Here is a 27,359-nt window from a genome sequence, read left to right as displayed (position 1 = left end):
GGTTTCCTTCATTTTTCTGTCTTAGTTAAATATCACATCAATTCTTTATGTCTCAGTTGTGGTTAAGCTGTTGTGTTATTGTTTTTTGTTTGTTTATCTGGGCCCCGTCTTATAAAGCCTTCAAATCAATCACAAGTCCCAAAATCAATCGCAACTTGCATTGCAGCTCACAAGAAACTTGTGATTGATTTCTATCACAAGTCTTTATAAGACAGGCCCCTGCTTTCTGTTTTACAGATCTAGAGCTAAGTGCCTGCCGTGCGCTGATAAATGCAAAAGCGACGATAGGGGGCGTTACTCTCGAAAAATCACTCGACACGGAAGTTGTTGTTGTTCTTGTTGTTGTTGCTGTTGTCGATCATGATATTATTATTATTATTGTTGTTGTTGTTGTTGTTGTTGTTGTTGGGATTTTGTATGTTTTGGCTGTTGTTGTTGTTTATCTTTCTGTTTTTTTCTTTTCTCCCCGGTCGAGCCCACTGCTGTTGTTTGAATAGAAAAAGAAAAGAAGAGAGAGAAAAATGACAAAATAATAATAAATTTACAATAGTAAGAACAAGATTTTTTGCAATGGGGTATTGTAAGCAAACTGATGGTAGATAATATCTGGAAAAATTGAAATCTGACATGAAATAACATTAGTCGTACTTACTGACTTTGATAGTTTAACATTCTCGTCATGCAAGTTCCAACAGATAAACATAAAGAAAATACAATACTACCATTGGTACAATTAATTTACTAGTATTACAATGTACAGTAATCGTATTTCTCGATTACGCCATATCCGCAACCCGCATTTGCAGTGCATTGAAATAAGGAAACCCGTCACGAGAAAAAAGGCTATAAATACAGCAACAGCACTCTACGCATCAGCCAGTCGCTCTGTCAGCGACGGGCATAGAACCTTTATCTGAACTGTGCGGAGTGATTACCAAATAGTAGTAGCCTTGTGAAATGATGTGATAAACTTTCACTTTGTACCTCTTCTCTTGTTGGCTAGGTTGCTTGAACGTGAACGTTGACCGAGTATTGCCTATTTTGTGTCGCAGTTGACAGTCTTCAAACGTCCAAACTCATCGGAAAATGGCGACTCTTCAGTTTCACGATTCTAAAGCGCCGATGCGCAACGTACGGCGTGTGCAATTCGGTATCCTCAGTCCAGATGAATTGGTAAATACAGCACTCTTGACAAAGTCTTGAACTTATTGCTTCATGTTTTAGCAGTACAGGACAATCATGAACCTAATATCACACAAATAGAATTCTAGACCCTTCTTTATACTTGTTGTGTCATGATCTTGACTTTTGCCTTAACTTTAGATGAGTTGAACGGGTTAAATAGATTGATGACAGTGATGTGGCACTCGGTGCGGATCCCAGTCATTTTACAGTGTTGGCAATGAATGTATGATACACTCGCAGCTCGGCGGCATGGTTGTACGTTGTGTAGCATGCACTGAGCTGTGTCTGCTGCGATGCAGCAATATAAAAATCCAAAGCAAAGGGCGGTAGTCTTTGGCCATGCAATGCAATGTAGACAAGCCCCGTGCAGGCTTAGTGCTTGGTACATAATTCCCAACATTCACAACAATGCACAAAGACTCAAGTCCATTATTATGTAGAGTGTATTTAAACTTTGTTGAAGTAAATTGGTTGTCAGAAAGCATCAATATAAATTGTGGATTTTGACTTGGGTAGATGCGACGTACAAGCGAGGAATTCGAAACACTTCAAGCAACACTAACAGTACTGCGTTGTCACTCGAAACACCTCTCTCACTCTACAACTCGTACGAGATCGAGAGATCTAGAAATCTAACTATGCTGTCGATCTACTTATAGCTTTGCTTTGCCTCAGTTAGCCTGCGCCTGACTTTTCACAATTTATTAGTCTAACTCTAACGTTAGAGTACATGTAAAAGCCCCAATTTTCGGACACTTAGCCGTTAAGCTTTTTTGCAATATTTGTTCAACTCAAATAATACTCTACAAAATTATGTTCTATATCTATAATAATGTAGCATTGTAGGCTTATGGTAAATATATCAACCTATTTTTTCCCAATATTGATTTTGTTAAATAGATCATAAAATTTCACAGAATCAACAAAATATTATCACCTTGTCAATTCCCCAAAATTCGGACACGTGCGCAATGTCAATACGCATATAAAGCCGCTGAAAAATCCGCGCGCGCCATAGACCTTGTCGGCGCAAGGTTGCATCGGGGACGTTGCGGCGCCCGTTCGTGTCCGAATTTTGGGGACTCTGCACTTGCATTCAGCCCCTATAACGTTACATTTATTCACTGCATCGGCACGTACAGAGATTTTGTTTTTCTTTTGTATTTTTGAGGATACCATCACACTGAGCTTTCGATAAGCGAAAAATCTCGCTAACACTGCGTTGTCCCTGTGTTAGTGGACGGTGTAATTTTCCAATTTTTAGCGCTTTTTTTTTCTTTACACGGGACCTACATTGTAATTCGTGCGTGCTTTGGAAAAGTCGCGCTGATTCTGCGTTTTGACGGCAAAATTTGGGATTTTAGATGGATTTTGGGAGGTGACTCGGGCATTTTCCCGTGGTGAACGAGTGTGCCAGTATGTGAAACGATGTGATATGTGTGTGTTGTGACAGAAGAATTTACTGGCTTGTGGTAAGTGGTAAGTGTCCGGATTTTGGAGGCCGGCCGAAAATTGGGGTTCTTACTCTAGAACCTAATCTGAACAAATTCCAAAAGGCATTAATTTTACAGTAGGTTCTGCACTCCCATTATGAAGAACACAGTTATAGAAAATAATGAACTTCTATTCACAAAGCAATAAAAATTCAGGCTACATCATTATCCTGTCTTTTTTATTATTTATTTGTTCAGTTGGAACAAACTTTCGACGTACACTTGCACTGACTTGTAACGAAAGAAAATTGCTGGTCACAAGAACTTCGTTGTAAAAGGGTCCACTGTACCAGCTATTGCCCATACTGACCATAGTTTAAAGATGTATTTCTGAGTGAAGATTAATGTCGTACTCTTTGATTTTGCAGAGGCGTATGTCCGTGACAGAGGGAGGCATCCGTTACTCTGAAGTGATGGAGGCAGGCAAACCTAAGCTGGGAGGTTTGATGGACCCCAGACAGGGAGCCATTGACCGGACGTCAAGATGCCAGACCTGTGCCTGTAACCAGACGGACTGTCCTGGTAGGAAACTCTTTCATTGCACCATCGATCATTTCATTTTATCGAGTAGAAAGTAATTGCCCCTGTCAAACATATTAGAATGGCCATGGATAAATGAATCTAGCAGTGAGTAATTGAGTTTCCCAAGTTGTGGAATTAATGCTTTGTATAAGCCAGGAGTTGGTAAGGGCAAGGAAACTGCAATTCTAATATAGTTATACCCATACATTTATATGACTGACTGTTCATTCCAGAAAGGAAACAATTTCCTGGCTTCTTGTGAGATGCTTAGATTCCACTCAATGTAACATTTTGATAAAAGACTCAAACCTTTTCCTCATCTGGTAACCTTGGCCCTGTTGCATAAAAGTTGATATCAAATATGAGTACCGACCTCTGAATACTTAGTTTTTATTGACTGATACCTGAATTATATTTTTTATTTTCTAACATACATTTGATTGCATCATTTTTATGCAACAGGGCCCGGGTTTCGTAACACTGCTGAGCTGTTTCCTTTTATCAGTGAGCAATTATTGATTTCTTATATCAAATACACGTACAGCTTATTTAAGGAATTTCGTGTATGTTCTGTATTCTGTAGTGAGTTTGATGTATCATATCAATTTTGTTTTTATCCTTAGGTCACTTTGGCCACATGGAGCTGGCCAAGCCAGTGTTCCATATTGGATTTTTGACCAAGAGCATCAAGGTGCTGCGATGTGTGTGCTTCTTCTGCTCCAAGTTGCTTGTCGATGCTGTGAGTGGTTACATTTTCAGTTTCTTGTAATTGTCTCCCCAGTTTATCATTTGTGTGTGAAATCCGCCCACGCAGCTGGGAGTACTCTGCCAAATATTCAAAGGTGTTTTATGTCATCTACTTTATATATAAGGGGGAAAAATAACAGAAAGAAAGAAAGACCTGTATACTTGATATACCCGATCCGTAAATGGGCTGGCCAGTCTATTACTTTCTTGTTGCGGTCGCACAGCACTTGAGATACCAAAACTCACTTGACTGGTATATTAATCAATGTATTGCAAAGCCTTTTGACATCCTGTATTGCATTCACAATTCAAAAAGTAATATTAGTATTGTCCAAATATTCAAATAGATCATTCAGTGCAATTATTTATTATTGTTGAGAGTTATATTGGTTTAATGGTCCTAAATTCACCTGTGATAGTATAAATTTATTAGTTTTATCATCATTTTCTGAGAGATAGTGGTAAAAGAAAGCATGTTAAGTGTAGAAACTAAATTCTTATTTACTGCAGAATCACCCAAAGATCAAGGAGATAATTGCAAAAACAAAGGGGCAGCCGAGAAAGCGACTGGCCCACGTGTACGATCTGTGCCGCAAGAAGAAGTTGTGCGAAGGAGGAGAGGAGATGGACCAGACGTTTGATGCAGAACTGGCAAGGAGGGATGGGGAAGAGACTGTGGAGAAGAAAGTGGTGAGATTGTTGGGATACTGATAATGCTTTCTGGGGTCTTACCCTCTTTTCAGGGATTCTTACTGCAAAGTCTTATCAAGTACAGAATGTTATTCTGTGGTTGGAAATGATCAGAAACACATGTTTCTGGATATGGAGAATGGTGTATGTGATATGCAAAGCTTATGTTCAACTTTCTTTCATTATTGCGTGAGAGAAATATCGTTATGAAGGAAAAGATCATGCAGATTGCCATAGTTTGTAGAATGAGAATACGATAAAAGTCACCGTAATATGAAGAGTTAGCAATAACGGTTTGTGTTCTGCCTTTTTAGCTCACCTGAGCCAAAGGCTCAAGTGAGCTATTGCGATCGCCCTTCGTCCGGCGTCCGTCGTGCGTCGTCCGTCGTGCGTAAACTTTTTACATTTTCGTCTTCTTCTTGAAAACCCCAAGACCGATTTTCATCAAACTTGGCAGGTAGCATCCCTAGGGGATTAGGAATTCAATTTGTTAAAATGGGCACCATGCCCCACCAAGGGGGCCCCCCAGGGGGGCCCAAACCCCCCAAAATTAAGGAATCTGTAAAAATCTTCTTCTCTAGAACCAGAAGTGATAGAGCTAAGTTAATACTATGAGTTAGTACATTGATGACTGTAGTTTCAAGTTTGTTCATGGCAGAATCAGGGGTGCCCCCCTTGGGACCCAGGGGAGGGGGGTGGGGAAGGGTTCTAATGTGGCCTAAATTGTACATTTTTATCTTCTTCTTGAGAACCCCATGACCCATTTTCACCAAACTTGGCAGGTAGCATCCCTAGGGGGTTAGGAACTCAATTTGTTAAAATGGGCACCATGCCCCACCCAGGGGGCCCCCAAGGGGCCCAAACCCCCCAAAATTAAGGAATCCGCAAAAATCTTCTTCTCTAGAACCGGAAGTGATAGAGCTTAGTTAATACTATGAGTTAGTACATTGATGACTGTAGTTTCAAGTTTGTTCATGGCAGAATCAGGGGTGCCCCCCTTGGGACCCAGGGGAGGGGGTGAGGAGGGGTCCTAATGGGGCCTAAATTGTACATTTTTATCTTCTTCTTGAGAACCCCATGACCCATTTTCACCAAACTTGGCAGGTAGCATCCCTAGGAGGTTAGGATCTCAATTTCTTAAAATGGGCACCATGCCCCACCCAGGGGGCCCCCAGGGGTCCCAACCCCCCCCCCCCCCCCCCCCAAATGAAGGAATCTTTATAAATCTTCTCTAGAATCAGAAGTTATAGAGCTGAGATAATACTATGAGTGAGTACATTAATGACTGTAGTTTCAAGTTTGTTCATAGGAGATCCAGGGGTGCCCCTCTTGGGTAGGGGGGGGGGGGGGTGGTTGGAAGGGTCCAAATGGGGGCCTGAATTGTACATTTTCATCTTCTTCCTGAAAACCTCATGATGGATTTTTGTCAAACTTGGCAGGTAGCATCCCTAGGGGTCAGGATCTCAATTTATCAAAATGGGCACCATGCCCCACCCAGAGGGCCCCAGGGGCCCCCAATCCCCCCAAATTAAGGAATCTTAAAAAAATTGGGCCCTTATTGTACATTTTCATCCTCTACTTGAGAATGCCTGGTCAAATTTTGGTAGAGCTGTGAATAATTTAGAGAATAATTTAGATTAGTGACTGCGTGAAAGGTGAACTTGCGATACTCAGGTGAGCGCTAGACCCGCGGGTCTCTTGTTGTGTTTACTGTGAGAAAGAATAACCACATAAGGCAGGGCTCATCACTTGTTTTTTTTTCTGTGGTGGCTCATTTGGTCCTTTAATACCCTTGAATTTGAAGATATAGTGACATAAGGGCTATTTACTCAAAGATGACACTAGTGCAAATTGTAGTGTACAGCAAGCATACATAAAGTATTTTCAAATTTCTGTGGTCTATGTGATAAACAATATATGAACAGTTGTGAATATGTGTACTAAATGTAGAGTACATATTCAGTGTAAGTTATATTTTAATACACTGTTAACTTACGATGAATGCGTGATTCAATCTGACACTGTCTTCAATCACCAATTCCAGAGTCACGGTGGTTGCGGGCGATTTCAGCCACAGATCCGCCGCAGTGGTCTGGACCTCACTGCAGAGTGGAAGCACACCAACGAGGACTCCCAAGAGAAGAAGATAGCACTCACTGCAGAGCGCGTCCATGAGATCTTCAAACGCATCACGGAAGAGGAGTGCATCGCCCTGGGCATGGACCCAAAGTTCACCCGCCCCGACTGGATGATCATCACAGTCCTCCCAGTCCCACCCCTGTGTGTCAGACCAGCGGTGGTCATGTTTGGCTCCACCAGAAATCAGGTTATTCGTCAAATAATGCATGCTATGCTGGTGTAAGGGTTCAGCTTTGAAAAGGGGCAATGGTCTCTATTTAGTTCTGAGATTTGTTTTAAGTCTTTACAGATATCTCGCAATGAACTCTGGTGAAACAGAAAGCTGATGATCGTATTTTTGGTTTTAACGTTGAAGACTTTCTTTGCTTTCAATTCCAACAAAGCATGATTTGACAAAACAGTTCCTCATATCTCAGACAGCTCTGGCATGAAATCGCTTTTAACAATCCATTACAAAAGTTCTGAGTTAAATTGATTTTACATCTGGGCCTTGTAATAGATCTGTTGAGTAGAGTACTGTATACGCCAAATATTTCGCGAGATTTTTCTTTTTCGCGAATTTCGTGAGTCGGGTGCTATTCGCGAAATTAAAGACACTGCAGATGCTGATGTAAATGTGACGTACGCGTGTACACTTCTCTGTTCAGTACAGGACTCCACGATGCAAATTCAACCACTCGCGAAAGCGTCGGGAATTGCAGATTCGCGAAATATATGGCATACTAGTATACAGTAGTTGGAGGTTTTAGGAGCATATAAAACCTGGGCCAGTTTTGAGTGCAAGTCACACTTTTTAACACATCTGTTCGTTCAAATTCGTTGTCTCCATACAGGATGATCTCACGCACAAGTTAGCAGACATCATGAAGGTCAACAATCAGCTCAGGCGCAACGAGCAGAACGGGGCAGCAGCACACATCATAGCTGAAGATGCCAAGATGTTGCAGTTCCATGTCGCCACACTAATCGATAACGAGTTGCCAGGACTTCCCAGGGTGAGCTTTCCAGAATCTCTGCCCCTAGACTTGGGACAGAGGAGCTGTTTAAAGTGTGTTGATACTTACTTTGAAATGCAAGCATGTTATGAAGAACATGTTATGTGCAAGTAAAGAACAATCTAAGCTCACTGATTAGTTCTCCTAAACAGGGGCAAAGGAGATGTTCAAATGAATATTTTCTTTGCAGTGGAAGCATGTAACAAAGAGTTCACAGAGCATACTCATTGCAAGTACAAATTCTATCTTAATTAGCAGTCATGATGTCTGCATTGCAAAATGGAATCACATCCCATCTTGAAAAAAAAAAAATATTTTAAAGGGGGTGGGTGGGAAAAATATATGGCATTTTAGGTAAGTCTAGTATAGAGTACAGAAGTGGAATGAAGGCAACTAGAACACATACTTTCAAGTAATTACCTTCTGTTGGCATTCTTTCAGGCCATGCAAAAGTCTGGGAGACCGCTCAAGTCTATCAAGCAGCGGCTGAAGGCCAAAGAGGGTCGTATCCGTGGTAACCTCATGGGGAAGCGTGTGGACTTCTCTGCCCGTGCTGTCATCACGCCAGACCCCAACTTGATGATTGATCAAGTGGGTGTGCCCAGGACCATCGCCACTAACCTGACCTACCCTGAGATCGTCACACCCTTCAATATTGCAAAGTGAGTGTGTGTGTGTGTCACTGGAGAGGAAGATTGCTCTTATTTTGTGTTGCACAGTAAATTCATTGTAACTAAAACAACAACAATTAAAAAAAAAAAAAAAACCCTGTGGTTCAAAGTTTTGGCACAAAATTCAAGAAGTAAAATAGAGTAAACGCTTTCATGATGCAAAGCAATTACAATATAAGATCATGGCATCACATCTATCAAATAGGAAATGATTATCACCTAGAGAATCAGTATTTTACAATTTATACATTTACGACAATACCAATTGCAGTGATCTTAAAAACATGCTCTTCCCATTCTACTTTTCTGGATTTCATACCTGATTGTGTTGATTGTATTACCTTGAATATTCTTTGTTCACATGAGAACACATTTTAGTCTAAAGCATGACTGTATCTTCTTCTTCAGGTTGCAAGAACTGGTTTCCAGAGGTCACAACCAGTACCCAGGAGCCAAGTACATCATCCGTGATAATGGTGAGAGAGTCGATCTCAGATTTCACCCCAAGCCCAGCGATCTCCATCTTCAGTGTGGCTACAAGGTAATGCTCTACTATTTAACAACCTTAATGGACATGAATTACCGGTAATTACACTAGACGGATCCCTGCACACACTCAAACCTGCCTGTACAGAGCAACCAAATCAAGGCTTGATTCAAGCAAGTCAATTGTACAGGGCACTTGCTGATGAAGTGAATGTATAACCACTGGCCTGATAGTCAGATGACTTGAGGGAGGAAAATGTCTGGCTTTGTCACTTGTGTAAGAATCGATGCATATGTGAGCTGTTTTAAAGTGCAGTGTGCTGTATTAAGGTTTTAATCTTGATCACAGACTTTCTATGTAGCAGAATATCACTATGTGATTGTGATAAATTAATTTCCAAAACATCATAAAGTGGTTCCCAAGACAGACAGATGTGTTTGCACTCTGAAATGTCAGACTTCAACGTTAGCTTCTGTCACCATGTTTATGGTACCAGGAGCAAAGTGGTGAATTCTTCACTTTTCTGGGGCTTGTGTACTAAGTATAGAAAAGGGAGGAGGAGAAAGGAGGGAGCTGTTGGTGCATGATGACTAACTTAACCTTGTCACTCACACGTTATTGCCTATTTGTACTTTTCTCTTGCCAAGGTTGAGAGGCATCTCCGAGATGATGACGTGGTTATCTTCAATCGCCAACCAACCCTCCACAAAATGTCCATGATGGGTCACAGGGTCAAGATATTGACGTGGTCCACCTTCCGTCTCAACCTCAGGTAAATATCCTCAGTTGTGTTCTGACCATTGTTGCATTATTACAAGTAAAACCAAAGAATTGTTGAAGGATGAAGTTACAGAGCTACCAAATGTCCCTGACTCTAAAGGAAGCTACTTGAAACATTGACTATCTTTCAACGTCTAGACCAAGAAAATGTAAACACCTCCCTGACCTTGGAATTATTTTGCCTGTTAAGATACACGCAAGAAACAAGTATGTCCATGAAAGCCTTTGGGAATCTTCCTGAGTTGATTTAAAATATTTGCTGCCCTGGAATTACATGAACAGAGATTGACTGAAAAATAAAAAGGTGGCTGCTTCAAGTCATGCAGGCTAAGCTCCGGCAAAGATGTTGGGATTTCGTAGATAATTGAAAAGCAAGGAATAATTTTTCATATGAAAACGGTGGTATTTGCCAAGTGGTGTAGTAATAGTAGGGGTTCTAGTAGTACTGGAATAAAGGTTTAAAGCAAGTGCTGTGCTAATGGGTACTGTTTGAGCTGTGCCCATGCATAGCTTTAGCTGTAAGTGCTTTATGTTCAATCTGTCTCCATCTCTTTCAAGTGTGACAACCCCTTACAATGCTGACTTTGACGGTGACGAGATGAACCTCCACGTGCCCCAGTCGATGGAAACGAGGGCAGAGGTCACAGAGATCATCATGGTGCCCCGCCAGGTCATCACACCCCAGTCCAACCGCCCCGTTATGGGTATCGTGCAGGACTCCCTCTGTGCCATCAGGAAGTTCACCAAGAGGGACGTCATGATCGACAAGGTAGAGGATAAAGAGCTGTCTGTACCTTCCCATACAGTTCTGAGGAAGCGCATGTTCACAACCAGTAATACTTAAATTTTGTGTGTTGTGTGAATTGAAGGTATAGGAAATATACATCGGAGATTGTTTTAATGGGTGGGAAAGTGGCTAATGCATGGCGAGAAACATGCAGTATTCGTCCAAGAGAGGCAGTAAAGCACAGTCATATGTCAAATTTTTGTGAGATAATTTTTGTCTGAGGATTTTGACAGGATTATATTTTCCAAAATACATCTGTATGCTGTGCTTGATGAGAGCACAAAATGTTTTTCCCCAAGCTATGCATTGAGATACTTGCAGCTAGCTGACAAACATATGCTTGTGCAGTTTGCATTTTCATTGTTGTGATGCACTTGATTGAACTTTTCTTTTTGGGGGGGAGATAGAGACTGAAAGAATATTTTTTTGAAAGACAAATTTTGGGAAATGTTTTGTTCTTGCCCTCAGGCCACCGTCATGAACCTGCTCATGTTCCTGCCCAACTGGGACGGCAAGATCCCCAAGCCAGCCATCCTCAAGCCCAAGCCCCTGTGGACGGGAAAGCAGCTCATGACGCTCATCATCCCCGACAACGTCAATCTGATCCGTTCCCACTCCACCCATCCCGATGGGGAAGATAGGGGACCGTACAAGTGGCTGTCGCCTGGAGACACCAAGGTGACCCATCATCTTCATGCATATTCATCCAGCTTTCAACCTACCCCCCACACACACACGTACAGACACACACAATAAGAGGGATGTTATCACTGTGTTTGTCCGTCAAGATCAGTGTGTACTCTGTAAGAATAAGTGTACACAATTGCTTGCTGTTTAGTCTCAAAGCAATAGAAGTTCCTATTTTCCAAGATGCTATTTTTTCAGTGCTAAAGAAAAAAGAATGAATCAGGGTCTTTACACATATGGTCATAATGAATTTGTGCAGTTGATAAGAAGCTTGAAAAGCTGAATAGATTGAAGGCAAGCAGTGTTTGGCAGGAAATGAAAATGTATATGTAAATGTAGTATTTTGTATGCTGCCATCTTCAAAGTAGTGCATTACTCTGTATTGGACATTGAAAATATCAAATGTATTTCGTAGCAAGCCCAATTTAAATAGGCATATGTTACTGCATTCATTGTCGTATATTTCAGAGTCATCGTCCCAGTAGGAACCAGATAATCATTGACGTGTTGTTGTGCAGGTAGAGAGTGTAATCAGTAGCGAAAGCAGTTGTGACCGAGAGGGACTAACAATTTCACTCATGGCACTGATGGCCATGCTTCCTTTTTCACCCTGGGTATATAAACATAAATCAGATTTGTGTACTGACATGCAAACACAGGCCATTGATATCCTCTCCAATTGATGATTTTGTCACAGGTGTACATCGTGAATGGAGAGCTGATTACCGGCATCATCTGTAAGAAGACTGTTGGTGCCTCCGGGGGCTCCCTGGGTCACGTCATCTTCATGGAGAGGGGCCACGAGATCGCCAAGGAATTCTACAGTATTGTGCAAGTGAGTACCATTCTGTACCAAATTGAACCAACCTCACACATGTTCTGTGTGGTCCATTACCCTTCACACTTAAAATAGCAGGCCAGGGTGTCAGTGGCTGTTAACATTTCTGGTAAGCCAGTGTAAACTCATTGGATGTTTGCATGTGAGGTATGCAGGTCGTATCAGGGCAGTTACCCCCCCCCCCCCCCCCCCCCCCCTGCTAAATACTGGTTAGTGGTAAGATTCGAGTAAAGATTAGGGTTAGGGTTAGGTTTAGGGTTGAGAGTTTGGGTTAGGTTTAGGATTAGGATTAGGGCCAGGGGAAGGGTCAGGGGTAATTGCCAGGGGTAACTGCCCTAGATCCATGCACATAAACACACAAGGAAGACTTTATCAGTAGTTCAATCCCTACTCTGTCACATGTTCTGCAGCCATCATTGTAAGTCCACAAATGTCATGTGAGGAACTCCTCTCCTTCAAACAGGTGCTAGTGAACAACTGGCTTCTCCTGGAAGGGCACTCCATCGGTATTGGTGACTGTATCGCCGACGCCAAGACCTATCAGGACATCCAGAACACCATCCGCAAGGCCAAGCAGGAAGTGATAGAGGTCATCGAGAAGGCCCACAACGATGAGCTGACCCCAACGCCAGGCAACACTCTGAGGCAGACTTTTGAGAATCAGGTGAGATTTTGGAAGGAAAGATTATATATGTCTTGGGTAACAAACAAACTGCCAGTGAGATTGTTTTAGAGAGAGCTGGGGCTCTTTGTTAATGGATGCCTTAGTGACATTGAAGTCTAGTTGCACATGAATGGATTTTGGTAAGGAAGATGTGGGTAAAAATGAATGGGAAGCAGACTGTTTGAATACAAACAAAATTTTATGTGATTTTGACAGATATTTAACAATCGATGCATATGGCATGTGGCAGTTTGATAAAATGTGACCCGCTACAACAAAATGATCCTAAAGTCGGGCGCGGTCGATTATTTGAAAATTGCATGACGCAATTCCCTAATCTTCCTGCTTTAAATTGATATATAACACATCTTATTAAAATAATCGGCTGCGGAGATATCGATGTTTAAAAGACAGCATGTCGAGATGTCTGGGAAATCACTGTTTCGGGAAAAGCGCCCTAAAAGTTCTCCTTGCGAAGCAATCACGATCAAGGGACACGCAAGTCAGTATTCACTTCCGGACAATAGAAGGTAAGCCCTAGCAACCCCCGAAATGCTCATTCAAACACAACGTCGGCGGTCTCCTCACAGACCAATCTGTGACCAGGATGCATAGTGCACCCCGCTAGCACGCACCAGTCGACTGGGCAGTGTGCGAGCTTCACGCTTCGGTTAGCGGCAAGCAGCAAACTGACCAATGAGATCACTCTGGTTGTTGTTAGGGGCGGAGCCTACGTGTGGCGCTCAATCCAAATGTTCGAACCCGTTTCTGCTTCGTTGAAACGCCAAAAAACATGGCCCAGAAAAACGCTATTTTTTGGTCTTTCCTTTAATCATTTTCCTTCAAAAATTCGACAGATAATAGAAGACATGTCAGACTCTAATAATATGTCAAATTCAGAAAATCTTAAGTTTTCACCAATTTTGATGCTCTGACTTCAAACTCGATTTTCACGGCTTCGACCGTGCGCGACTTTAGGACCATTTTGTTGTAGCGGGTCACAAATATCCTTCCACAGAGTAAGACCAGCTTCAGGAAAAGTGTTAACAACTGAACTTTGTACTGAGGGGAGTTTGAGAGTTCAACTGAGGAACGTATCTGGACTATCAGTGCCCTTATGAAAATACAGAAAATTGCACGCAGAAGTAAAAAGAAAAAGAAAAAAAAAAAAAAGAAAGAAAGCAGAGAGTATGTACCATAAAATCCCTATAACTTTTCTTTTTTTCTTACCTTTCACAGGTGAACAGAATCCTGAACGAAGCTCGTGACAAGACCGGTGGCAGTGCCCAGAAGAGTTTGTCTGAGTTCAACAACTTCAAGACTATGGTGGTAGCTGGCTCCAAGGGATCCAAAATCAACATCTCTCAGGTGAGCCTATTGTTCAAGTACTCCACCTCTGTCCTCTTCATCTACATGGAGGCAAAGTGTCTGCTGCCACAAAAGACTGCAATATTCCTATGAGAGATTTCATGAATGAAACAACTGTGCACTACGCCAGAAGTAGTCTGGTTTTCTGTTACACTTAAATGAATAAGATGCCTCTCTATTTTGTGGCTCATGTAAGGTACATATATGGGGATTTTCATTCTTCAATCTTTTTTCACCCATCATAGGTTATTGCCTGTGTGGGACAGCAGAATGTTGAGGGTAAGCGTATCCCGTTTGGCTTCCGCCACCGCACCCTGCCTCACTTCATCAAGGACGACTACGGTCCCGAGAGTAGAGGATTTGTGGAGAACTCGTACCTTGCCGGTCTCACCCCCTCAGAGATGTTCTTCCATGCCATGGGAGGTCGAGAGGGTCTCATTGATACCGCTGTGAAGACTGCCGAGACTGGTGAGGCTAGCACTCATTGATAGTTGTTTTATAGTACAAGTTGGGCAAGCAAATGAGAACTGCTTTGGCCTCCGTACGTGGCTATTTATGGCATGTATAGAGAATACTGTCAAATTGACTTGTCAGAAAACATTCAGAATTTCAAAATGCATCAAAGAGTTGTGTATGGATAAAGGGACTACAAGATCAGAGAAAATGGGAATGTCTGAAAACATAACAGCAATTTCTATGCCATCGTCCTGTATACCGTAGTCAAAAAATTTCTCGGACTTTATGGTCCCATCGCCCAGAGTAATTTTGCATCTATGTAGTGATAATAATGGTGCTACTGCATTTAGAGTGAAAAACAACTAATCACATTTTTTCTGTGCACAATGTTTGACAGGTTACATCCAGCGACGTCTGATCAAAGCTATGGAGAGTGTCATGGTACGCTATGATGGCACCTGCAGAAACAGCAACGACCATCTGGTGCAGCTGAGGTATGGGGAAGACGGACTGGACGGAGCATCGGTAGAGTTCCAGAACCTGGCCACGCTGAAACCATCTCACAAAGACTTTGAGAAACGCTTCAAGTTTGACTACTCTAACGAGAAGTGAGTAGGGACAGATTCAACCTCTTGGGTATTTATACTTGGGTTATGGTAATGTTTTTTGCTTCTGTCTGGAGGGAAATACAAATTCCAATGATGTTTCTAATTGTGCACCTTAGCAGCCCAGTTTCAGTCCTGTATCCCAGGATATGCTTATTCTGTGGCTATTATGTCTCTGAGATAGTAAATGAGCCACAATCATACTCATGGTGTCGTCTGTTATCATCCCAATACCTTTCCTCCAAGGGACATCTGTTGAGAGAGCTGACATGATTCAAAATGTAGTGTAGGTCTGTGCTAGTTGTCTTGGTATACTAGTATTACAGATGCAGTGCACTCCCTTTATAACGAACACGGTTAAAACGAAATAAAACTGCAACGCTATCCGCTCAGTGTTTTTTATTGTTTATTTGTTCCATTGTAACGAAATTTCGATATAACGAAAGAAAAGTGCCAGTCCCGAGGACTTCGTTATAATGGGAGTCCACTGTATTTTGTCATACATTTGATTGTCCTTTGAGAGATTGTTGGCCATACTGTTTAATCAGTGACTGAACCATCATGGTGTGTCCTTTCTTACTGGCAGGATGCTGAGGCGCTGCTTCAATGAGAAAATTGTGAGGGATGTGGTTGCCAACGCCCACGTTCACATGGAGCTGGAGAAGGAGTTTGAACAACTGAGGGAGGACAGAGAGATTCTTCGCAAAATCTTCCCCAAGGGAGAGAGCAAGGTGAGTGGAAATCTCCGAATTGCACATTGAATGTCCAGTCATGGCATTTATATCACAGCCCTTGATAAATTCATTTCTTTTCTTTCTTTTTTTCGTAAGTTGTTCTGGCCCAGCTGTAGTCATGGTGATGAGTGGACATGTTTCACTGTCGAGTCTGTCTTAAAATCTTCTGTTTCATCATTTGAATTTATTATTCAGCTTGTGATGACAATCACAATATGCCATAGTTCATTGGAAGAGACAAGAATGCTCACAATCCAGTACATGTATGAGTGAAAGATAGCTATAGATGTGTTGGTCACAGATATTTCTTAAAGGCGCGTAGTCCCGGTTGGTGCAGGGGCGCTGTTGATGATACTGCCGATCACCGTTAGCATTGATACAAAGATTGCTGAAGTTGAGCTGTCATCAAGAGTAGGGCATGTAGGTGTTGCTAGGCAACGTTGCTTTCGTTGTCTTCTCTCCGCAGTCTGCAGTAATGCCAGGATGCGTGCTTATGTGATTCTAGTATGACGTCACAAAAGATGTTTGCTAAAGCTGTCATCCCCCTCAGCCGAATCATGAGCCGAAGTGTAATCGGACCACTGACTACAGTGGATCAGTCTTCTTCGGACTCGGGGGGAAATGGGTCAATGCGTAAGCGCTGAAGAGGAGTCAATAGCATAGGTCTCTATAGGAAACTTGTGCCGTGCGCCCGCATACATATTCAACTAAACCACTGGGACCATGTGCCTTAACCATTTGTGTGTTTTGTTTTCCAGGTGGCCCTCCCATGCAACTTGGATCGTATGATCTGGAATGCTCAGCAGATCTTCCACATCAACACGAGACAGCCATCAGATCTGCATCCCATCCAAGTAGTTGAAGGTACAGAGTTTGGTCTGATCACATTCCTGACGTGACACTCTAATGAGGCAACAGCAGATTTAGAAGGAAAAAGGAGGTTACTTGTTGTAGTATAAGATACACTTTGAAAAAAAAAAAATTAGTTATTACAGTGGATTTTCCTGAGGTGAGACAAAGAATTTTATACACCCTGCACTGGGAGATAGCAGTCAAAGAAAGTAGATACATCATGTATTTTCCTTATTCCTCCCACTTTAGGATTGTGAAGATTAAGCAGGTTAAATATATGTAGAAAGACACTCCAGAAGATGGCACGAGAAGTTTGAGATGTTTTGTAATATACTCTTTGAAGTCATATACCTGTGGAAAAAAAAAATAACATGTCAAATATTCTGTTATGGAGATGTAACTCAACACAACAATATAATGAGAGCTGCAAGAAAATAAAACAAATGCGTTTTGAATTAAAAAAACAAATTATTTCAAGATTTTGAATGGTAAGTTGGCAGGAAAAATAGTCTGGGTGGTTCCATGACCTAGGGCAGTTCATCTGGTAGACTGGTGGAGGATTTTCCATGCAGTGTGGAAGCCCAGTTGATTTGATAATGCTCTTGATCACTGCCGCCTCGACTGTACCCCTTCAGGTATTCGTGAGCTGAAGAAGAAGCTGCTGGTGGTGAAGGGAGAGGACCGCATCAGTCGGCAGGCCCAGGAGAACGCCACCTTCCTGATCAACGCCCTTGTCCGCTCCACCTTCTGCTCCTCCCGAGTGGCCATTGAACACCACCTGTCACCAGAGTCCTTTGAGTGGCTCCTGGGAGAGATTGAAACTCGCTTCCTACAGTCCCAGGTGAGGCATTTGGCTGCCTTCAAACAGAGATGATAGTATACCATTTAATCTCTTATCTACAGAGAACTGTGGTCATGTGTCCCCCCTGTGAGATTATAAGTCAGAAGACTTCAAGAGGTCAAGTAAATGAAGAGTTACCCTGAAGTAGTCATTTCTAATGAATTGCCTGTAGTAAACAGACACACCAATAACCTAACTACAACATAGTGTAAATGCAAGTGAAAGTATTTCAAATTTGAGAAATGCCTATAATGATGTTAGTCAAAAAAAATATAAATCTAATGTCCATCCTTCAGCCTCTTTAAAGTGGCAGTCATGTTTACATATGCATGTACATAGTTACTCAGTGTTTAGATGGCTTTCATTCCTGAAATTATTTAATATGTCAAGCCTGAAACTTATTGTACTTCATTAACTGTATGTACATAAAAAATGAAAGAAAGATCATACATAGCATAAGAATGTCAGAACGACAGGCAGTGTGTGAGTCACAAATGGTACAAATCGTATGTTGTCTTTTCGTAGGCTGCTCCGGGTGAAATGATAGGCGCCCTCGCTGCCCAGTCGCTGGGAGAGCCTGCCACCCAGATGACACTGAACACCTTTCATTTTGCCGGTGTGTCTGCCAAAAACGTCACCCTGGGAGTGCCCCGCCTCAAAGAGATCATCAACATCTCCAAGAAGCCCAAGACCCCGTCCCTCACCTGCTTCCTGCTGGGCAAGGCAGCTCGAGATGCCGAGCGGGCAAAGGTGGGTGTGACCCTCAACATCCCCTTCCTTGCTTGAATCCATAGTTCAGAGATGTTGGTCTCTCAGAGTCGGGGGTATTTTGAAACCGCAAAGTTTTTAAAAGTCAACCACCACCATTAACTCTTCAGCAAGCAAGATGAAGAAGAATTGCACAGACTGTTTACTTCACATATTTCCATGCATTTTAACATTACCCTCATGAAATCTTAGTGATTATGCCACAGGGCGTAACGGTTGTGTAAAGTTGTCATTTTCATAATTCGGCTGTATGTGGTTCACCATAATGCAATTATTATGTATGAGAACAGTCACATTGCATTTGTGTTATGGAAAGTTGCCAGTTCGGTGTATGTTTAATCTGCAGATATGGGAGTGACTTTCGAAACGATGACATTCACTGGACCTTAGATGGTGCATTTATCATGCTTTGTTGGTTTAGGATATTGCTTTGGTCAGAGATTTGAATGAAACAAACAATGTATGCATAAATTTGTGCTTGGCCTCTCCCACAGGATATCCTATGTCGCCTGGAGCACACGACTCTGCGCAAGGTGACTGCCAACACGGCCATCTACTATGACCCTGAGCCGCAGAACACGGTGATCGCCGAGGACCAGGACTGGGTCAACCTCTACTACATGATGCCTGACTTTGACCCCACACGCATCTCACCGTGGCTGCTTCGGGTGGAGCTGGACCGGAAGAGGATGACCGACCGCAAGCTGAGCATGGAGCAGATTGCAGAGAAGATCAACGCTGGCTTCGGCGATGACCTCAACTGCATCTTCAATGATGACAACGCAGAGAAGCTGGTGTTGAGGATACGCATCATGAATAGTGATGAAAACAAGTTCCAAGATGTAAGACATTTGTAAATGTATAGAGACCTTTTGATGGAGGGTTTATAATTTCAGTGTAGCAGAAGGAAGGAAAGAGGAATGCTTGTATGAATTGTTGCTTTCTCAGTAGTGTGCACTGATGGCTACACTCATAGGTCTGTTATGACTTTGTAGAATATATATGTATCTGTAATGCTGTCTAGACAATTAAACAGTATGCGTAGCCATTTACAATCATAGATTATTGGCATTTACCTCTTATTCAAACCTTTGAACACTTTTCAGTTAGACAAGGTTACTAAAGTGGCAAAAAGAAAGTCTTATTCTGTGACTGTAAAGCATTGATATTGTACTATTGTTTGACATTGTGGATATTAACCACCTAAGTTTTGACCCCACAATGTACAGTAGACGTGCAGATTCTCACATAATGGAGTCCTCTTGTTCCAGAGTTAATCTCACAAACCTCATACTTGTATTTTCTCTTTCCAAACAGGAGGAGGAACAGGTTGACAAGATGGAAGATGATGTTTTCCTGAGGTGCATCGAATCCAACATGCTAACGGACATGACACTGCAGGGCATTGAACAGATCAGCAAGGTATGCATATTGGATGGACAATTCCAGTTGCTATGTTCCAGTCCTCTTCGTTATTTGTGTGTGTGTGTTTGTAGTTTCCCCAAGTGGGACCATGAATTTATGACAACATTTGGTACTACTCACATTTCATAGCAGCTTACTGCAGCAAATGTGTAAGGTTTAGTTTGGGTTTCGTTTTGTTTTATTTGTTTGGTGTATGTTGGGGGGTACCTGCAGTCATTAACTTTGAACATGCATGCACAAAACAAGGAAAAACTGATAACCAGATTTGTTTATGATGTATTGTTGCTATTCATCCTTCCCCAAAGTGATTTACAGGAATGGCTTCAAGTGGGTGTTGCACAGGAAGGATTTAGACTATCTGTTTTATATCTATTTTCACACAGCATATGTTCTGTTTGATGCATTTGAGGAAGATTACCTCACATTTGTACTAATTTGGAAATAATAATACTCGTGTACAGAGATGCATGAAGTCTTATTTTCTCATCTATTCTGTTTGACATAATGAAAAGTTGTTTATGTGACTTATAAATTTGTGGTCGAGTTCTTTTGAAAATTTTTGTTGATGTTTAAAGAACGAGTGTTGAAGTGATAGGCTAATCAGGCATGTGCATTACAAGTGATTGCTTCCCTCCTGCCACACAGGTGTACATGCACCTGCCGCAGCAGAACAACAAGAAGCGCATCATCATCACAGAGGAGGGCGAGTTCAAGGCCATCGCCGAGTGGATTCTGGAGACTGACGGAACCAGCATGATGAAGGTCCTCAGCGACTCGGAAGTGGACCCGGTCAGGACATTCTCCAACGACATCTGCGAGATCTTCCAGGTCTGCCGATATGCTGTTTCATTAACCTTATGTGACATTAGCAAGCCTGGGAACCTGTTCCGTGTTAAAAAGCAGATAGTTATTTGTCGCTGTCTTAGCTCACGTGTGTTGGCTGGTCTTCACATTTGGGTCCAGGTTTATATGCTTAAACATGAAATAATGATGTGTTTTGCTTTGTCCTGTCAGATTTGATAACGACAGCTGCCTGTAAGTGGCCAGCGGGATGTGTGTTATTTTGCTTGGGTAGATTTATGACATAGAAGTACAAGTTTGACTCAGCCTTTAGTTATGATGTAGAAATTTCTAGTGCATATGTGTCATGTGACCAAAGGTGTTAGGTAATGACACACCATCAGAACATGTCTTCTTGTGGACTCCTTACTCAACCTTAAGTGTTGGATGTTGTTTTTTTCACTCTCAGGTGCTAGGCATTGAGGCTGTGCGCAAGTCCGTAGAGACAGAAATGAACCATGTGATCTCCTTCGACGGCTCCTACGTCAACTACCGACACTTGGCCCTGCTGTGTGATGTCATGACAGCCAAAGGTCATCTGATGGCCATCACACGTCATGGCATCAACAGGCAAGATGTCGGCGCCCTCATGAGATGCTCATTTGAGGAGACGGTGAGTCAGGGTTTTTTTTTTTTTTTCATGAAGCATTTTTAATTCACAGCCAACCCCGTGTAAATTGTATTTCTGTGGTTTGTAAGATTTTTTTTTTCTCATTTATATATGTGTGTTTACATTTTGTTTTAATACTAGAACTATATTAGGATGATCATCGTGTCAACTTGTCTTTATCATTTATGTGCCAGGGACTTGAGACAATGTGTGCCATGCTGTGTAATTTTCTGTGTCCGTCAGCACCCAAAGCACACAAGGGGTTAAGCCACAAAAAGAAAAAAAAAAGCTGCTTTGTTGGGGGTTGATATTAGAACATGTAAGTGCATAAAAAGTGTGTTTTGTCAGACTTTCCAACCAAATGGACAGCATATGTTAACCAGATAGGAACATGCAGAGTAGAATCAAACAACTCAAAGGTGTTTTTGGTGACCAGCATCAGCGTAAAAGCGAAAAAGGCTTAACCTCTGTGAACTTCATACTCTGTTCAGGGATCTACATTGAGAGGATTCACAGTGATGACATCCAAACTGTGGACATATCACCTGATGTTTGAACAAGATACTTAATATGATTTTGTGAAGACAGGAGTGCAACTCTGCCTTCTTGTTATAATTTTTGTGTTGCATCATAACACATGTAACAGATGAGCAAGTCAGTTGTGCACTTAGGATGATTGGTCATTAACTGTTGTCTCATGTCACTGTCCTGCTGTACCAAAGGTGGACATTCTGAATGATGCCGCAGCCCACGGAGAGACGGACTACCTCAAGGGAGTGAGTGAGAACATCATGATGGGTAAGCTGGCCTCCCTGGGTACCGGTTCCTTTGACCTCCTCCTGGATGCTGAGAAGTGCAAGCAGGGTATGGAGATCCCCATGGGCATGGGACCGGGATACGGTGAGTATTGATCTCTACTTTGTCACCAAGTCAGTTTCCTTTTTTGGTGCACACCGTCATTATTAAAATTATTGACTTGCCAAAAAAGAAAAAAATTCTGAAGTATTGTTCAGGCAGTCGGTGATAGTGTACTTGAAGTGAATTCTCTTGTACTTGGAAATGCTACTTTATGTGCATATATTGCTGTTTTTGATTTTACTTGTGATGGTCTTTCAAATATGTAAATATTAATGTTAGCTTTATGTTTAGAACATGTGACATATTTGATGAGCATGATCATTTCATGAATTGCAACAATCTTGCTTTTACTTTACGCCACTATTGCAAACAAGAGTGACAAAATGGCAAAATATGGATTACTCCTTTCCATGATGCAAAATTTTGTGGTTTGCCACCACAGAGATAAGATTGCATATTGAGTTACAAATGGGCAATATTTTGGTGCATGATCATTTCATGAATTACAACAATCTTGCTTGTAGCTTATTGTGAACCAGAGTGACAGAATGGCAAAATATGTATCATCCCTTTCCAGGATGCAAAGTTTAGTGGTTTCTCACCACGGAGATGATAAAGATTACATATTGAGTTATAAATGGGCAATATTTTGGTGTGTTCTTGAGTTTTGCATGAAGGTCAATATGCAACATTCAAGAGAAGAAATCCTTTAAGAAAGGTTTAGCATATACAGTGTGTGTTACCATCTCTTTGACAAAATTATAGTGTGCTTTTTGAGTTGAGCAATATTTAATCTCTTTTTTTTTTTTTTTCCACCAGTGGGTATGCCTGGGATGCTGTTTGGTGCCATGGGATCACCATCACAGAGTATGTCACCTCAGATGACACCTTGGAACCAAGGAGGCACACCTGCGTACGGCACCCAGTGGTCACCAATGGGTAAGACTGATCCTTATGACTCTCTACTATATTTGCCTTCAAAGAATGCATTGATTCGTGGACTTCTCATTATTGGAGACAAACAAGTCAATTTTTGTCGAGCCCACCGGAGGTGAGGGGAGACTAAAGGATTCGCTGGCGGCGTCTGTCCGTCTGTAACGCTACAAAAACTTAAAATTACTTTGACCTGAGTGCTTCAATGTCAATCAAACATGGAGTGAAGAGTGTTTATGCAAAGTTACACATATTAGTAAACAGGACGATCACCTTTAGGTCAAAGGTCATAGGCAGGGGTCAACAAACTTTAAGGGGCCAATGTTTAGTTTTTACAGCGCGTTTCGATTATGGCTCATAACTTATGCTCGGTAGGACTGTTTGCAACCAAACTTTGGTGGTAGATATCTCTTGGGGAGTTGAAGATCGCCACAAGGTCAAAGGTCACAGGCAGGAGTCGACAAACTTTCAGGGCCCATTGCAAAATTTTTACGGCACGTTTCTATTATGGATTATAACTTTTGATCATGCTACTGTATAGAAAGGGATGCAGGGAAGGACATGCCAACAACCCAAAAATGTTGCATCACTCATTCATGATACCAAGGTACCAAACTGTATTCATGTTTTGGAAGTTACGACTTACTTCTCTTTCTTTGAACATTTTCTTTGTTGCCCTATAATTGTTACTTTACTCTTTTTGAAGTTTCAGTTTCAAGCACTGATAATTTGTTGTGGTCATCTTTGCTCTGATTGATTAAATTCTAACTTTGCTAATGCTGTCTCTTTCAGATTCTTGTTTGAGTATGTTCTGTTGTCCAAACATCTTTATCCACACAGATTAAACTCTTAACACTTTGTTGACTGTGTTTATATATTTCGGCATTTTCCTTTTTTCCTTTTTTTTTTTTGGCCATTTCTGAATTGTAATGGTGTTAGTGTTTTATGATAAGAGACATTCAACATGCATATTCAGAAAAATATCTAAACTGTTAGGAATGCTTCATTTCTAAAGTTTTTATTCTCTATGTTTTGTGTTTGATATATGTGAGGTGTACACAGCTGAATAGCAAGAAGTATTCAACATAAAGTCTGTTATTCAATAACAATTGTCAACCAGATGGCTCCACTTTATAAAGCTTAGAAATTACCACAGCTTGATATGTGCTAGGCCACTATAGCAGAGGGAATTCATTTGAATTTTCCTAGTGAATGTTTCATTAAGCTGTAGGTATGATGATGACTAGATAATCATGTCAGTAATTCAAGGTTTTCAACTATCTAGAATTTTGTTTCTTTTGTGATGATGTAGGTGGCGGTATGACTCCAGGAGGTGCAGGCTTCAGTCCTTCTGCTCAGTCCGATGCAACAGGTTTCAGTCCTGCCTACAGTCCTGCCTGGTCACCACAGCCTCAGTCTCCAAGTTCTCCAGCTGCCAGCCCATACATTCCATCTCCCCTGGGCCCCATGTCACCCAGCTATTCGCCAGCCTCGCCTTCCTACCTTCCAGCATCACCTGCTACACCGCAAAGTCCCGGCTATTCACCAACGTCGCCTTCGTATTCACCAACCAGCCCTGGCTACTCACCAGCCAGCCCAAGTTATTCACCAACAAGCCCAAGTTATTCTCCAACATCTCCGAGCTACTCCCCTACAAGCCCGAGCTACAGCCCAACCAGCCCAAGCTACAGTCCAACCAGCCCAAGTTACTCACCAACGTCACCAAGCTATTCCCCAACCAGCCCAAGCTATAGTCCCACGTCTCCCAGCTACTCGCCAACTAGTCCTAGTTACAGCCCAACCAGTCCTAGCTACTCCCCCACAAGTCCATCATACTCGCCAACTTCACCAAGCTACAGCCCAACATCTCCCAGCTACTCTCCAACAAGTCCCAGCTATTCACCCACGAGTCCCAGCTACTCACCAAGTTCACCCAAGTACTCACCCACCAGTCCAAGCTACTCTCCCACCTCTCCAAGTTACAGCCCCACATCTCCAAGCTACTCGCCAACGAGTCCATCATACAGTCCCACTTCACCCAGTTACTCCCCCCAGTCGCCCAGCTACAGCCCTGGCTCCCCCAGCTACTCTCCCTCAAGTCCTAAGTACTCGCCTACTAGTCCCTCTTACAGTCCCACTTCACCCAGCTACAGTCCTACATCGCCTAACTACAGCCCAACCAGTCCCACCTACTCCCCAGCTAGCCCTAGCTATTCTCCCACTAGTCCCAAGTACTCCCCATCAAGCCCCAAGTACTCGCCCACGAGCCCCACCTACTCCCCAACCTCTCCCAAGTACAGCCCAGCCTCGCCTACCTATTCTCCAACCAGTCCCAAGTACAGCCCTAGCTCCCCCACCTACTCGCCAACCAGCCCCAAGGGATCCACCTATTCTCCTACCTCCCCATCCTACTCCCCAACATCGCCATCCTATAGTCCAACAAGTCCAGGCATGGATGATGATGAGGATGATTAGACAAATAGTCCTCAAACAGCTGATCTTGCTTGTTAATGTGCAGAGGCATTTAGTCAAATTATCTGCTTTCTGAAATTTGCCAGCTGCCTGCTGCAGGAAGAGTGTATGTTTTGTGGTATCCAGCTAACAACACAGTCAAGGGTAACCCTTGTGAAATCTTTATGGACAATACTTCAAAGGAAATGTGTGTGCCTGTTATTTACAGTGTGACAATTGAACAGTAGGGCAAGTTCTCCATCATTGGCAAGTTCCCATCATCAGCAGGTTCAGATGTATGTATAGAAAGAATTTGTAATTTTGGATGAGTGTGTTTCTGCAATATCAAGTGCTAACTGTGTATAGGCCATATTTGTGAATGAGCATGCTCCATGAAGATTGTGCCTTTGTTGAGACAAGAGAAGAGTTTGTGGAAGCATCATGCCAATACAATCATTTCCAGCAGTGTACAGATTTTACTGGTGTTCAGTATCAATAGTGTCATAAGTTAGTTTACCAATACCTAGGAAGTCACTGGATCTTGCTGTCAAATGTGAACAACCTTGTGCTTTTGATATATGTTGAGGAAACTGCACCATTTGTTTGCTGTTGTGTCAGAGAAAGCTCTGGAAAGCCATACATATCTCTTCTTTGGCATCACATGTTGCTATTTTCAAGTGTATGCCAATTGTCGCCACATTGAATGTGCTCTTGTCTCGGATCCATGTTTGTGTGTCTGAAGCCATACCAGGTTTCCTTCACAATGCAGGCAAATGTAAGTGAGACCTGTCTATCTTGGCTCGATAAGGACCTATGTACCACATAATCTATGCCTTCCCTAGCTCTCACCACGCTTTGATTTCTGAGCATCCACTTTGTGTACAGTTTTTTTACTAGGGATGCTGTGCTCAGTTTGATTGCAGGTAACCAACCATTCAGCTTTGCCTGTGAAAATATCCTTAAAGCCATCGCTGTGGTGATAATGTGGGATCCAGGTGTTGGCTGATAAATACTGGCATATATGCATACACATTTGAAAAAACAAGAGAGGAAAAATGATGTTGATGCTTACGTTCTCTCAGTTGCAGTTTGATTGAGGAGGCATTGTTTATTTTTTTGCTGTGCCTAAGATGTAGTGAATGTGGCATTTGTATACACATTTGGAAAAACGAGAGAAAGAGGTGTTGATATGTATGTTATCTCAGTTGCAATTTGATTGAGGAGGCATTTACGAGGTTTCTTTGCCTTGCCTAAGATGTAGTGAATGTGGCATTACTCTTGACTTCGACATTAAGTCAAGTTGTTACTCATTGCTGGAGCAGGTAAATTTGTTTTCTTTTCTCTTTTGTGAATCTGTTATGGCAATACAGCTGCCTCATAAGGTTAGGAAATGCTCTTCACATGTTTTCTTTAGAAATTTCATCATTTTGGATTCATTCTTTAAAGCTTATAGTTATTGTACTCTTCAATGTTGGAAGAACCATCCAAATTCAAATATGCTCACATCTGTGTTCAGTCTGAAAGACATCAGTGTTTGCTAAGCATTTAAGAAAGCCTGTTGGTTGTCTGTGTTAAGAATTATTCTGTTTTTCTGTTTTTTCTGCGAGTAAGAAGAAAAGTGTGTCTAGACAAAGTGGAAACTGAAAACTATACGTGTAACTGTTCATGTACTGTAACATCCATCATTTTGGAAGTGTTGCTTGTTGCTTTCTGACAGTGCTAAAAAAATGCAATGAACAGTTGACATGTATGACTTGGCGACAAGAAAAAAAAAGAATTGCCTAAATATGTAAATGATAGTTTGAGACATGTCACATGTATATCTCTGTAATGTAGGACTGAAACTTTTAAATTTACAAAACAAAATTGCAATTTTTGATGTGACTGTCTATTTGACATGCCGAGGAATTCACATATGGTATGGTAGAGACAG

At 42.0% G+C, this 27,359-nt stretch overlaps 1 protein-coding gene across 1 annotated transcript; it reads left to right on the top strand.

Moving 5' to 3' along the window:
• The first annotated feature begins 885 nt into the window (after nt 1-885).
• Nucleotides 886-25,450, top strand: LOC139742181 (DNA-directed RNA polymerase II subunit RPB1-like). Its single transcript, XM_071652758.1, has 27 exons — nt 886-1,173; nt 3,047-3,200; nt 3,824-3,939; nt 4,458-4,637; nt 6,682-6,963; nt 7,610-7,771; nt 8,213-8,433; nt 8,851-8,983; nt 9,577-9,701; nt 10,268-10,478; nt 10,965-11,174; nt 11,881-12,018; nt 12,485-12,685; nt 13,925-14,053; nt 14,299-14,521; nt 14,907-15,117; nt 15,701-15,845; nt 16,607-16,712; nt 17,336-17,541; nt 18,067-18,291; nt 18,804-19,151; nt 19,627-19,731; nt 20,380-20,562; nt 20,984-21,187; nt 21,907-22,084; nt 22,862-22,981; nt 24,288-25,450. The coding sequence occupies exons 1-27, from the start codon at nt 1,087-1,089 to the stop codon at nt 25,448-25,450; spliced, it is 5,766 nt and encodes a 1,921-aa protein (XP_071508859.1). The 5' UTR covers nt 886-1,086.
• Nucleotides 25,451-27,359: the final 1,909 nt, after the last annotated feature.

This window comes from Diadema antillarum, unplaced genomic scaffold (assembly GCF_040938485.1).
Source record: "Diadema antillarum isolate AM-2024a unplaced genomic scaffold, OU_Dant_1.0 seq00000984_RagTag, whole genome shotgun sequence".
NCBI lineage: Eukaryota > Metazoa > Echinodermata > Echinoidea > Diadematoida > Diadematidae > Diadema > Diadema antillarum.
The sequence above is the reverse complement of the archived record's forward strand: the minus strand, read 5'-3'. Positions and strand labels throughout refer to the sequence as shown.